General features: G+C 41.6%; 1 protein-coding gene across 2 annotated transcripts in view; it reads left to right on the plus strand.

The window, feature by feature from the left end:
• The window catches only part of slc35f3b (solute carrier family 35 member F3b), a 49,650-nt gene that overhangs the window by 33,283 nt on the left and 2,455 nt on the right, over nucleotides 1–13,912 (plus strand). For both annotated transcript variants that reach the window (XM_078272994.1, XM_078272995.1), the window contains 5 exons: nucleotides 5,202–5,544; nucleotides 8,676–8,895; nucleotides 12,627–12,752; nucleotides 13,267–13,459; nucleotides 13,608–13,697. In XM_078272994.1, coding sequence (XP_078129120.1) covers nucleotides 5,202–5,544; nucleotides 8,676–8,895; nucleotides 12,627–12,752; nucleotides 13,267–13,459; nucleotides 13,608–13,697 — 972 coding nt within the window. The remainder of the gene's footprint in view (nucleotides 1–5,201; nucleotides 5,545–8,675; nucleotides 8,896–12,626; nucleotides 12,753–13,266; nucleotides 13,460–13,607; nucleotides 13,698–13,912) is intronic.

Raw genomic sequence — 13,912 nt, forward strand, 5'->3', positions numbered from 1 at the left:
TGACCTGTATCGTGAGCATCTGTTGAACCAGCTGGGCAGGTCAGGGCAGTGACAACCAAGTTTGCAGCTCAGTGAGAAAGTTGCTCCGTTGTCCTTTGAGGTAGAAGGAGAAACCGGTCGGGAGTTAAGGAGAGCGGGATCAGTAACGGTACTGCCCTTGTCTGCCCTCCTGGGCCTTTGTCCCCTCAGCCCATGTGGTCCCACCTATCAGCTGGTTGGTGTGGCAGGGCGTGTTTACCGCCTGACTCTCTGTTGTGTTATTGAGCGAGACAGGCCTGTCAGATGAGCCTGCTCTGGTGTGTTGAAAGGCCTCTGACTGTCAGCTTGGCCTGACCAAGCTGTCACAGCCAAGTATCACAGACTCCCACTGTCTGTCAGACTTAGAGATTACAAAGACACTGACTGCTGCCTGTCTGTCTTCTGCCTGTCTATCTGACCTGCCATGATGAAACTACCATCCTTTTCTAATGTGAAGTTCATACAACTTCCGAGATTATGCCTTACTTTTTATAGACTGTAAAGCTCAGACTTTGACATGTCAGGAATGACAAACCGCATTAGTCAACATGGGATTGAAGGATTTATTTTTATTGAGACTACTGATGCAATGATTGATGTTGTGTGACAGCCAAAGATTGACAGAACAAGTATTTTGCATTTTCATCTTGCATCTATGCAAAGAATCTCTTTCATTTTAAAAATCTAGATTATGATAAAATGTTATATTCTCCTCTGTGGAACCAGCTCCCAGTCTGGATTCGGGGGGCAGACACCGTCACCACATTTAAGAGTAAACTTAAAACTCTCCGCTTCGATAAAACTTATAGTTAGGGAGTGAGGAGTTGCAGTGTTCGCCTAGACCGGCAGGGGAGGGTGTATATCCAGAGTCATGGTGCAACCCCTCCCTATCTCTGCTTCTCTTCATAGAAAGCTTACATTTAGGGAGTGAGGAGTTTCAGCGTTCGCCTAGACCAGCGGGGGAGGGTGTGTTACCACAGTCACGGTGCACCCCCTCCCTATCTCTGCTTCTCTGCAGCTCTTAGCTATGCTGTTATAGTTTTAGACTGCCGGGGGACTTCCTTTGACATACTGAGCTCCTCTCTCCTCTCTCTTTTCATCTGTGGGCAAATGCTTGTTACTAACCTAGCTCTGGGGAGGGTGTTCCCCGGAGCCCTTATGTTTTCTCGCCCCGCAGTTTTACCTGGATTAGGGTGGCACCTAAATCATGGTTACAGCTGTCGCCGTGGTCCTGCTAGGGGCCCTGCTACACCCAGCTAGGCGCCCTGCTACACCCTTCTATGCCCTGCAATGCCCTGCTATGCCCTGCTATGCCATGCAGTGCCCTACTACGCCCTGCAACGTCCAGCTACACCCTGCAGTGCCCTGCTACGCCCTGCTACGTCATGCTATGTCCTGCTACACCCAGTTACACACACCCCTGCTACACACAGTGTGGTCTAGACCTACTCTATCTGTAAAGTGTCTCAAGATAACTATGATGATTTGATACTATAAATAAAATTGAAAAAAAATGGAATTATATTGTACTGCATATGGTATAATGTTTGATTATGAGCATGACAGAATGAGTTGCACCAGTCAATTCATATTGATTACCAAGCAGAGACAGTAAGACAAGAAGAGTTCCTCTGAAGTGTGTATTGGTGATTGATCTGTTTACCCCCTTAAATCACTGAGGCAGAGCGCTGCTGTGCACTCTCACTCCCACGAAGGTGTCGCCAAACAGACAAACTTCTCCAACTTGAGGTCCCAGTGAAGCGCTCCAGACAGTTGTACAGCCACTCTGGTGAACTCACTGCTGCCTGCTAGGATCTCTGTTCTTGCTCTGGGAGTAGCAGGACAGCAGAGAGAGTGGCGTAGGCAGTGGCCTGTTAAGGGAGCTACAGAGGGACATAGTTGGGCTTTCACGGCCTGTCATGGCCAGGCTCTGTGAAGTGTGAGAGCAGGCAGTCAGGCAGGGCTCTGCTGGCACGTTTGGGATTTGCAGCTATCAGCAGGAGAGATCTGCACTGCAGATTCTGCGGGGGGGAGGCGTGGACTGAGATGGGAGAAAAACTGGAAAACTGGCCAGATAAATCTCAAAACCAGTCGGGGTGCTTCGGCCTTACTGGAAGTAGGACGTATATTAAAAACTATATTCACCACCCAGAATGTACACTCAGCAGGGCTGAAATATTATTCTTTCTGTTGATAAATGCTTTATATAACATAGCAAATTCTTATTTTTAACACTTTCTCTATCACCTTTACCTGTGCATATGGAATTCTAAGGTGTTAGTATGCCTTAATTCAGCTGGATGAAAAGCCATAGAGCTGTCAGAGTGGATCCAAAGCTGGTCCTGCAAGGATGCCAACACTTTTTTTGCTGTCTCCAGTGATTTCACAGATGCCTGTTACATTCAGTTAAGCACATTCGGACATAGACTGTGTTGAATGAGTGGAGATATTTTCATCTAGTGTTAAATTAAACTTCTTTGCTAGAATACAGCAATCTGCAACTACACCTAATCTTAATCTGTTTTAGTATGAAAAAGGCTGAGATTAATTTTGAGATATAATAAAAAATACACGTTATCAATCCAAAGATTGCATTGTAGGCTCTTTACTGCAGTAATGTCTGACCTTGACAGTTGCCATTTGATTACAAACAGATAAGGTTAAGAGTTATCAGTTAATCATTTAGCAGTTACAGAAGGAGACTCTTCCTGGGTGTTTCAGTCATGGTAATAATGGCTTCAAATGCTATTAGTTGAGGAGCCTTTTTATCTCACTCAGCCACTCTACTGACCCAGCTCTCTCACACTGATGAGTTCAGCAGTGCTCCATATTGGTTATCACTGCCATTCAAGGTTGATACAGTATCATTAGTCACCATCAGGCTATCAAAAGTGTTACTTTCAAATCATTGAGGCAGTGCGTCAGTGGGTAAGAAATGAATATACCTTGATGCCTCAGCATTTAATCATAGAAGCTTCAATTAATAATTTATACAATGTATTTCATTTAATGAAAGAGAGAATGTATTATATTCAGAATATTGTGCTAACAGCATACTGGGTGAAAGGAATATTACTACGCTTGATGTAGTTGAAGTGTCATGATGATTGTCATGACACTTCACACAGTGTGTTCACATGTGCCAGAGCTGGAAGTGCTTAGCTGGGCCCCAGTGCCTCTCTGGGGGCTGATTGGCTTGGCCCATTACTGCATTTTGAAGATTAAACTGTGCTGCACTATGGAGCTGTGGCCAGGGCCACATGATGTGGGACGGAAGCCCAGGAAGGACAAAAACTGGGAAGCGTAAACATGAGATGACCTTCAGAACAAGACAAAGAGGCTTGGAGCTCAGAATAGAGAAACCTAATTCTCACCCTTGTGCCCAAGACTCTGACAGACATTCATCCACGTGCTACTGTCTCTTTTTTGTTGGTGTTTGCTGATTCATCATTTTATTGCAAGAACAGACAATGATCTTGAATCATCTTTCATTGCTGCCAAATGTGCCCCAAAACTGTCAGAGCTGTCAAGTGCTTTTTTTTTCAGGTGCAAGAAGCATTGTTCAGGAAGCCCAAATTATGCAGCATATTTTCATCTTAATTGCATCACATTTATTTTCGTAGCAGATAAACAGAAATCAGAAACTCTTGTGCATTCAGCAGAGAGCCTGGGGAAGCCGGGGCATTAGCATGGGAGGCGATAGTCATCAGGGATGTTAATCTGTCATATGATGAGACCACCTGGCAAGGTCAGAGGCAGCTCTTCCAGAAGAATGAATCGTCTCATTGGGCATGATGGATGCCCTTGTATACAGCTCTTTTGTAAAATAGTAGCAAGCAAGGCAATAGGTGTCCATTTGACTGCACAAATCACAATAACATGAAGGCAGACAGTGTCATCAGTGCTGACTAGATGAAATAATGTGAGATGGTTCAGTGTCCTGTTGCTGTACAATGAGAATTTTCACAGTGTAACCCCAACCTAAGTTAGATTTATGGTAGTCTCGCTGAGGCCTTTTGAAGTGCGTTCTGTATTCCAGTCAGCACTGTACAGTGCAGATGAATCGGCAAAAGGTTCCCTGCGGCACATCATTACCTCTGGAAGCACCATTAGGGAGATCCCTCAGTTTTAACTTGTTGGAAGGCAGGACGCTATAGAAGATGAATGGTGCATATTATTATACAGCCGTAATGAACAGAGCGCATATAGTTGGGTGATGTTTACTGTGTTGTCCCCTCACTTACACTGCCCTGATTTAAAGGTTGGGATCTTGCAGTTTTGTTTTCTGTGGTAAAAGTTTAGCTATAGGCTCTGTTTGACTCAAATATATAGTGTTGGTGTTCTTTGTTACTGTACTGTGCTAATTCTTAGCCAAGATATGTTAATTCATTGTCATACACAATGTCACTGAGAGATAAAAGGAGGGTGAGTGAATGTAGATCTCCTGTATGTATAATATATATTTTGTTATGTTGCGTTTGAGCTTCTTCGCTTTTATGCTTCCACGCAACGATAAACGATAAACAGCTGTAAATGAATGGTTTAGAGGAGACAATAATCAAAGTATCCATGAGTGATTTCAATGACTCGAGATAACAAAATGACCTTGGTAAAGGAATCAGCTTTGAAGCACAGAGTGGGTGTGAGTGGGACAGAAAACAGCACATCAACACTTTGCTTCAATTCCCACATTATTGAAGAAATATGGAGGCTATCAGGTTCTGACAGGAGAAATAGCAAAGTTAAGCACACACACACACACACACACACACACACACACACACACACACACACACACACACACCATTGTAACTCACAAGGTGGAGAAGAGGTCGTCTTGGATTGGATATCAGATCTGCCCTCTTTTGTCCTCTGTTTGGCTGCAGCCTGTCACACTTGAACACCACATTTTAAACTCAGATGTCTGTCTGATTGACCACCTTCAAGTTCAATTAAACTGTGAAATAAGCTATGTTTAGCCAGAAAAAACATGGGTGATCTGAAGTCATTCACATGGCGAAAACACTCTAATGTAAAAGGTCTTAGTTCTCATTGAGATGTATAATGCTTAAGGGCATAATAAAATTCCTCAGCTGACAAATTATTGAAAAAAATATTCCTGATCATAGAACACATTTCAGTGTGTTTAGTTGTCAGTCTAACACATATGTGTTCATCCATAGGAGAAGACCGCATCAGGGAGAATGTGGTGGGCACCACAGACGCACAGTCTGCTGGTGCTGCGGCCGGAGCGGAGTCCGGCTCCAACAGACGGAAGCTCCACTGCTGCATCAGAGTAACAACCATACAGGTGCGGAAGGCCCTGTGGGGAGTCGCCATGGTGATATGTGTGTGCTCCTCCTGGGCAGGCTCTACTCAGCTGGCCAAGCTGACCTTTAAGCAGTTTGACGCCCCCTTCACCCTCACCTGGTTCGCCACTTCCTGGAACTGCCTCTTCTTCCCCCTCTACTACATCGGCCATATGTGCAAGAGTCCAGAGAGGCAGACGCCCAGACAGAGATTCAGGTGAGAAGACTCTCACTGCATGCAAGCGAGCAAGTAAACATTACTTACATATCACTTTTTAAACAGAGATAATATATAAAACAAGGAGAAATAAGAATTTACATCTACAAAGTAAGCCAAACTAAAATTAGGTTTTGATTTGGCTTCTTTGAGACTTTGTGGAGGCTGTTCCAGAGTCAAGGAGCAACAACAGCAAACGCACAAACACCTTCCTTGACTTTGGAACAGCCAGAAGTCCCAGCTCTGAAAACTGGAGGCCCCTGCAAAATACAAACAGCTCCTTTAAATACAAATGAGGCTGACCACAGGGGTCGAGATAAACGAGGTAAACAAGGTATTACAGTAGTCTAGACATGACGTAATACTGTATAAGCATGGACGACTCTTGAGGTAAGGGTCTGCTTTTCACAGTATTCCTTAGTTGGAAAAAAACAAGACTGAACAAGAGATTTCATATGGAGCTCAAACTTAAGGTTGGGATCAACAGCAATCATATGCAACGGAAAAACTGAATCTCAGTGCCCTGAACAATGTTGTATTGTAGTAATGCTGACAATGCATCAATGTACCATTATGAGGGGTAGGATATTATGAATTTCACTTCATAAGGGTCTACTTAACAGTGCATCTTATCCACCCTAAAACACTTCTCAAGTTCAATTGTTAAAAATGTGTTTTTCTTATTGTCATGGCTACCAAGCCAAATACACACACATCACAAATATTTCTTCTGCAGCTACAACAGAAATGACTACGAGAAAAATATCAACCATGTATGTGAAGTCAACTATAGTCAAAGGGAATTATTTTCTTTCTATGCTCAGTGATGATGCTGACGTTATCTCATACAATTTCCCATCATAGAAAATAAAGCAATTTCTTTCTGTCCCCATCAGCAGCAGCCTCAGTAGACCAGAATGCAATGCAGTCATTAGAAATCATTTTGTGGAAAGTTTGTTGGAACGAAGAAATAGTCTCACTATTCTTCTTTATACAGATCAAATCTACAGCTGAAATGCTTAGGCACATCCTGTGGAGATTGTTGAAAAGCCTTGTGGGAAATATATGAATACAGTGGTTTCAAACCTGGGGACGAGATCCCCAAAAAAGGTCGCAAGACAAGACAGCTGCTTGCAATCAGAATTTGGAATATCAGCATTCTCTTAATGTAAGCCTGTTGATAATCTTACTGATTGACCAGAGTTGTTTACCTTCCATGTTTGCTGGTTAGTTATGCACAGTCACTCCCTGTTCATATTTGTTTTCCAAAATAGCCCACCATTAACTTAATTTGTAATATCAGGTTCCAATGCCATCTTTAGTTATGCTGCTGCAGCAAACTTAAAGAATATAAACTTAAGTGTGTTAGAGGTGCATTCACACTTAAAACGATCCATTCATCATGGGTTTTTGGCAAAAATCTGCTACCTGATGTGCTTTTGACTTCAATATGAGGAGTACATGCTTCTCTTTGCTGTTGTTTGAGAGGGTTTGACTGTTCTTGGTTATTAATAAATCATTTTAAAAGTCTTTTGAATGAATTCAAAAGTTGTCAGTGTGAAAGCAAGGATGTTTTTCTCAGTTCCTGAAACCTTTGCATGTGAGAGTTTTTCTCTGGGCAGCTAAAATAACAATTAGTGTGTATGATTCTTGACCTTGGAGAAAGTAGTTTGTCCAAAAACAATATTAACTCAAGGTCCACTTACTAGCTTTTTTTCCTTAGGTTTTAATATTGCAGACTTGGAGCTTGCTCAGTTAAGTTGCTTAATTGACTTAAAAGATCGGAAAAATAATAATAAATAAATTGACTTCTATTGCTGATTTTTATTTTCTCATTACCAAGGAAACCAAATACAAATGATGTCCAGGCTCTTTAAAATGTCTACCACCAGAGAACGACTTGCAGATTTGAAACATGTTGCTGCTGGATGCTGCTCTACAACTTTCCTCAGTGCAGTTGTAGATCTGGAAGACTTTCCAAAATCAATGCAGATTACAGGTCTCACAAGTGCAGCAGTACAGCAGAAACAACCCACAAACTATCCAGTGTTTGGATTTGAAGGTGGTGTATCCAGTGTCTGTAATGAAATGATGATAGACTTTAATGTGATTGCCACTCAATCAATGTGTTTATAAAGGGGGTGCGAGTTTAGTGCTGCTGACTCAGCTCTCTGGAGCTGATTCATAACAATGCCACTCCTCAGCTAATGCTGCTTCATTACTTTCACAGGGCCAGCAGCTTTCAGAGTAAACGGTGTAACTCAAGAGCACAATCAAAATGCCAGTATCTCGAAAATGTTATATTTTGACTCAGGGTGTAGTTTTTCTTGGCATCACAGCAGAGTGATGCAACGTAACATCTTATTGAGTAGAACATTTCCAAACATAGTAACAGAGTAGACAGGATCACTATCAAGTATTTTGATACTGATACATAATGTCACGCTTTGGTTCCTCTCTCACGTTACATTGTGACACATTGACTATCAGTCAGGCAAATAGCTTTAGACTGTTTGCTTTTATTTAAGGGCATTTTCATTCTTTTCAAATATTTGACTTCTTAAATCTCTCTAAATTCTCTAAATTATAAATTATTCTCTATTTTAGGATCAAGTCCAGCCCTTGAAGTTGAATCACTTCATAAAGATAACAAAATGTCACCAGACTGACTCTCTTTTACTTCCAAAATATGTCCAGTAAGACTGAGCTCACTATCATTTATTATACTGAGTCATCACAAACTTGCTGCACATATTGAACATGCATAAGTTCCAGAAACAGTTTTTTTTGTGTATGTCCCTAGTGTATTTATAATATATTGACATGTTGGAGCCTCCACCTGGTAATACCTGAGTAGTTTACTTTCATTAATGGAGACAGATCAGAAATATTTAACTGTAATGCCTTGTGGCAGATCTGATTGTATTTGTAAATATTTACTTATTTCTCTCAGTCCCACATGCGCTGCGATGCAATGTTCTCTGGTATCATTTGTTCAGACAGAGCTGTTTGTGTTCATAAATATTGATTACTGTAAAGTCTCGGACCGTAAAAACTCATCAACTGTTAAATTAGTTATATCACATTTTTCAATATGCTAACACTGTGCTCTGCATTATATCTCTGCACAGGGAGTGCTGTAGGTTTTTCGGGGATGACGGACTGACACCCAAGGTGTTTTTGACCAAGATAGCTCCCTTTGGCTTGCTGTGGCTCCTCACCAACTACCTGTACCTGCAGGCCCTCAGGAAGATCAACACAACAGACGTGTCAGCGCTCTTCTGTTGTAACAAGGCCTTCGTCTTCCTGCTGTCTTGGATTGTATTAAGAGACCGCTTCATGGGGGTCAGGGTGAGTACATCTACCTGTGTGTGTGTGTGTGTGTGTGTGTGTGTGTGTGTGTGTGTGTGTGTGTGTGTGTGTGTGTGTGTGTGTGTGTGTGAATAGTAAAATTATTATTTAGCCTCTAGGCTACACTATGAAAACAACAAGCAACATAATAACAAACAAACAAGCAATCGGTAAAAGAATGTCATTTGTGTCCATGTGCTATTACGTTTGTGTGTATGAGGTTACATATTATCAATGTAGCTTTTGGTTTTTGGAATCAACAATATGGCGCGATATTATCTTTTAATTAAATGTTTGACCATCCACAGTCTACTAAATTCAGTTAAGATTAGAGCCTGGCCAGTACTGTATTTTTCAGGCCGATTCCATTATGTATATTTAAGTTATCATGAATCATGAAAATCTGATATATGAGTAGCTCCACCAAATAGTGATTTTTCCTTCCTAGATTGACTCAATTTGAGAATTTTCATAGCCTTGTGGAGGCATATGTTGTCACAAAACCAAGCCAAGATTAGAGAACTGTCAGAAAAATACAAAATTTTGTGTAGCAGAAGTATGCTCTTTCTTCTTTCCTGTCCTGTAACTCCCCACCCATCAGGTTTATCTTGTGACACCTTGGAGGGGTAGCGAACATCATCCATTAACATAGACAAAGACAAAAATGCTGAATATTTTTTTGTCTATGTTACATGTCTGTTCTTCTATTAGCATAATATCTCTGATAAGCCAGTATTGTCCAATAACTTACCAATATGTCAGGCAAAGGCTCGCTGTATGTTGGATAACATTAGATAAAATGACAACCTTCACTTGCCTTTAGGCTTCTTATTGTGTCTCTCTTTGGTTTGGTGGAGAGAAAGAAGTCCACTATTTCCTCTAAGCGCTTATGGTAAAGTGTGGACCTAAACTGAGTACTGGTGTGTATGTATCACCTCTATTGTGCACTAGAGTTCACTCATAATGACACACAAAATTCAATTCAAATTTTTTTATATGAGTTATCTCAAGATACTTACAGATAGAGTAGGTCTAGACCACACTCTATAATTTACAAAGACCCAGCAATTCCAGTAATTCCCCCAAGAGCAAGTATTTAGTGCAACAGTGGCGAGAAACCCTGGGTGGTGAGGAAAACTTCTTTTTAGGGAGAAAACCTCGGACAGACCCAGGCTCTTGGTAGGCGGTGTCTGACGGTGCCGGTTGGGGGTGTGTACATAACTCTGAAAGGAATGCAAATAATATGTGTAGTGTTGCTCTGACTGAATTTGCAGTTGAATGTTTGAGCTGCACATACACAAGCAGGGATCAGGAGTAGAGAGCATGTTACCTTTGTGACAACTTGCTTTCCCACCAGTGATCACTGTGCCATTCGAATGGGCCTCCTGGTGTGTGTCTGTGTGTGTTTTTGTCAGATGATTTTGTTCGGATGAAGAGAGAGAAGGAGTGAGGGTTTGTGAATTGAGGTATCCCCACTGCACTCCTCAGATGCTTTCATAGCTGCAGCCGTCCTGCACTCTGCAGAATGGCTTTCCCCCTTTTCTCTTTCACACACTCACAACCACCCCATCTCTCCGTTGTGCATGCCCTAACTCCCCACCCCCATTATATGCGATGAAAGGCCTCAGTAGGAGACAAATACTGTAATAATCTTGCTTCTCTCTCCCTTACACCCCCAGCCTCTCTCTCTCTCTTTCTCTCTTTCTCTCTCTCTCTCTCTCTCTCTCTCTCTCTCTCTCTCTCTCTCTCTCTCTCTCTCTCTTTTGCTTGGTGGTGGGGATTGCAGTGTTTGGATGTATGCAGCAATGCAGGGGATCTTGGACAAGTTTGTCATGAAAGTGAAGGAGGGGAGAGAGAAAGATTTGGGATGCTAAATCATCCTTATTAAACAGGGATTAAACATGTTGTTTCAGTGATATTGTGTACATACAAAAATGGCTCAGTTTGGTGGCAAAGTCAGAATGGTTAGAAGGTCATGAAATAAATCCACGAGCCTTTTGGCTGATGTGTGACTTGCATTTGGATGTATCAATTGTTAATGAAGTGAGATACAGCCTAATCCACATCTGCATACTGCAGTAATAACACTGTTATCCCATAAGCTACTCAATGTGCAGGTGACATGCTGCTTTCCTCCTTTGACGCTGTGCTAAAACATCTCAAGAAACTAAAACACTAACACATGTGTGGTCGCTGACCTTGTAAGCAAAAAGTCTATCACGAGAAGAAAGGTATAGCTGTGATTGACAGCCAGCCTGCACTGCAGAAACAGCCATTTTGGCAAAGGTGCCCAAGGGCTTTGGCCAAGCAAAAACATATGGCTCATTTATCTTCCTGACACCTTTTTAATGCACAGCTTATCCACTCAGCTGGACGGCACCCTGTCCCCATTGCTATTCTTCAGCTGAACACTCTCACACACACATACACTCAAACATATAGCAAAGACAAACGTTAAGTGTATAAAGCGTAGATGAAAGATTTTGGTATGGATTCTTAAAGCAGGATTAAACATGGTTTTGGTGGCATTTTGAAGCTGTGATAATTGCAGAGGCAGGGAATGGGAGTGGGTGTGAGGAGTGGGGGGCTGGCAGATCAGGGGGGGGGGTATTTGGTTTGTAAACATGATGGCAGTGTAACGAAAATCAATGTCAGACAATCAAGCCAACACTGTAGAAGCTGCCAGCTGTGTTGAAAGCATGTGCGCTGTGAATCTGAGAACAGTTTCATCTGGAGTGTGTACAGTGGTGGAAGATGTACTCAGATCCTTTACTTAGTAAAGGTACCAATACATTAATGTAAAAACACTCCACTACAAGTAAGTCCTGCATTTAAAATTATACTAGTAAAAGTACAGAAGTATTATAAGATAAATTAAGTTAAAGTATTACAAGTAAAAGTAGTTGGTTTTGCAGAAATTCAGTCCCTGTCTCTGATATAATATATTACATAATTATATTACTTATTACCTCAGATAAATCTGAGCTGCTGTCAGAAGATTTAATAGGAAAGGAAAGACGAAAACAATCTTTGATTTTAGTGAAAAATATTAGAGAGTTTTACTTATTTGGTACCTCAAACAGTTATTAAAATTAAACCATGTGAGAGGTTTAAAGGAGAAATGTCTATTTGGTGGAACAACCAACAGCTTATGTACAGTAAGGGGTCACAAGCACACAAAAAAAGCTGAAACCACTAGTTACATTTTTGTATTTTATTAGTTTATGTCATGTATTAATATTTATTTTATGTAAAATCTTAATCTGAAAAGAAACCAAATAATGAATATAGTGGAGTAAAAAGTACAATACAATCCAAAACGCAGTCAAGTAGAAGTATATCATAAAATAGTACAAATACCTCCAAATTGTACAGTACTTGAGTAACTGTACTTAGTTACATTCCACCACTTAGGGTGTATAAGTGCTTGTGTTTGCCTGAATGTGAGAAAATGTAAATACCAAATGAGCAGACTGCGGAGGATAAAATAAGCCCCACATTTTAATCACACCATTACAAGCCGTGTCCCGTGACGCTTCTGCAGTGAAATCATATGTGCCATGTGTGCCTGCTGTGTCCCTACACAGCAGGAAAGGCTTGGGTGTCTTTATCACCACGCTGCGAGCAGCGTGTAGTCCATCCGTCATTCGCTGATGTTCCTCCTTCTCTCTCTGTCTCGCTCTCTATCTCTCTCTTGCTCTCTCTCTGTCTCTCTCTCTCTTTCTCTACAGATAGTAGCTGCTATCTTGGCCATAGCAGGCATTGTAATGATGACCTACGCTGATGGATTCCACAGCCACTCAGTCATCGGTATTACTTTGGTCGTGGCCTCTGCTTCGATGTCAGCCCTCTACAAGGTATTTGTTTGCAATATATCGATTGTAAAAAACATTACTGGGCTTGTGTCCTTCCATAAACCTCTCCTGTAGTGACACCTTCATTTGCACAAGAATAAGAAATGTTGAAAATAGCAATAATATAATACATAAATTATGTATACTGTAAATAGTCTTGTCTTATATAAGAAATCCTGGACTAGCTGCCTTCTACTTATGTAACCAGGTGACAGAAGACAGGAGGAGATTATGAAATGTAAGACTCAGCTGACAGAAGTGTGTGATATGTGAGTGTTTGGTTGCTGACCTCGGGCTGCAATGTCCTGAACAAGGAGGTTAGGGGACAGATAGCTATATTTTGACAGCGCTCTGGTCTCCTCTGCCCCCCCGCTGCTCTAATGTGATAAACAGACAGCAGCGACCCTGTGCCAGAAACATGACAGGTACTTGGCAGGGGCACGCCTCTGCAATATCCCTCTGCTCCTCAAGGGGGCAGATTTTGTGCATTCATGACTCTTCCCCCGTCTGTCCTCAGGTGCTCTTCAAGATGGTCCTGGGCAGTGCCAAATTTGGAGAGGCTGCACTCTTTCTGAGCATTGTTGGAAGCGCCAACTTCTTTTTCCTTAGCTTTGTTCCGGTCATCCTGTATTTTTCACATGTGGAGTACATCGGCTCACTTGGAGACATCCCCTGGGCCTACCTCTGTGGGGTTGCAGGCCTGCAGTTTGGTACGGAAAGATGACTTATGGAGCAATGTTGTGCCTAAATCTGATAATGCAATTATTATGCAACCCATGAATATCATTTTGGAAGTTTTGTGGTTTCACACCCTCATTTTGTAGTCTGCTGCTGATCTGATTGTGCTTCTTCCCACAGCTTTCAACGTCCTGGTGAACTTTGGCATTGCGATAACATACCCAACATTCATCTCCATTGGCATCGTCCTAAGTGTCCCTGTAAATGCCAGTAAGTCTCTTTGCATTCCTCCCAAACCTAACTTTTTCAATCTGGCCACCATTTAATATTTGATGGCATTAAAATCCCCCCAAAGGTTATCATCTATATTTGATGAATATAATTTAAATTTCAAATTGGTTTTCTTCTCATTGTATAATTTGATGTTTTCTGTGACAAACAAATTAACCATAGTGAATAACATTCCACTATGCATATTTAATATT

Source organism: Sander vitreus, chromosome 17 (assembly GCF_031162955.1).
Source record: "Sander vitreus isolate 19-12246 chromosome 17, sanVit1, whole genome shotgun sequence".
Lineage (NCBI taxonomy): Eukaryota > Metazoa > Chordata > Actinopteri > Perciformes > Percidae > Sander > Sander vitreus.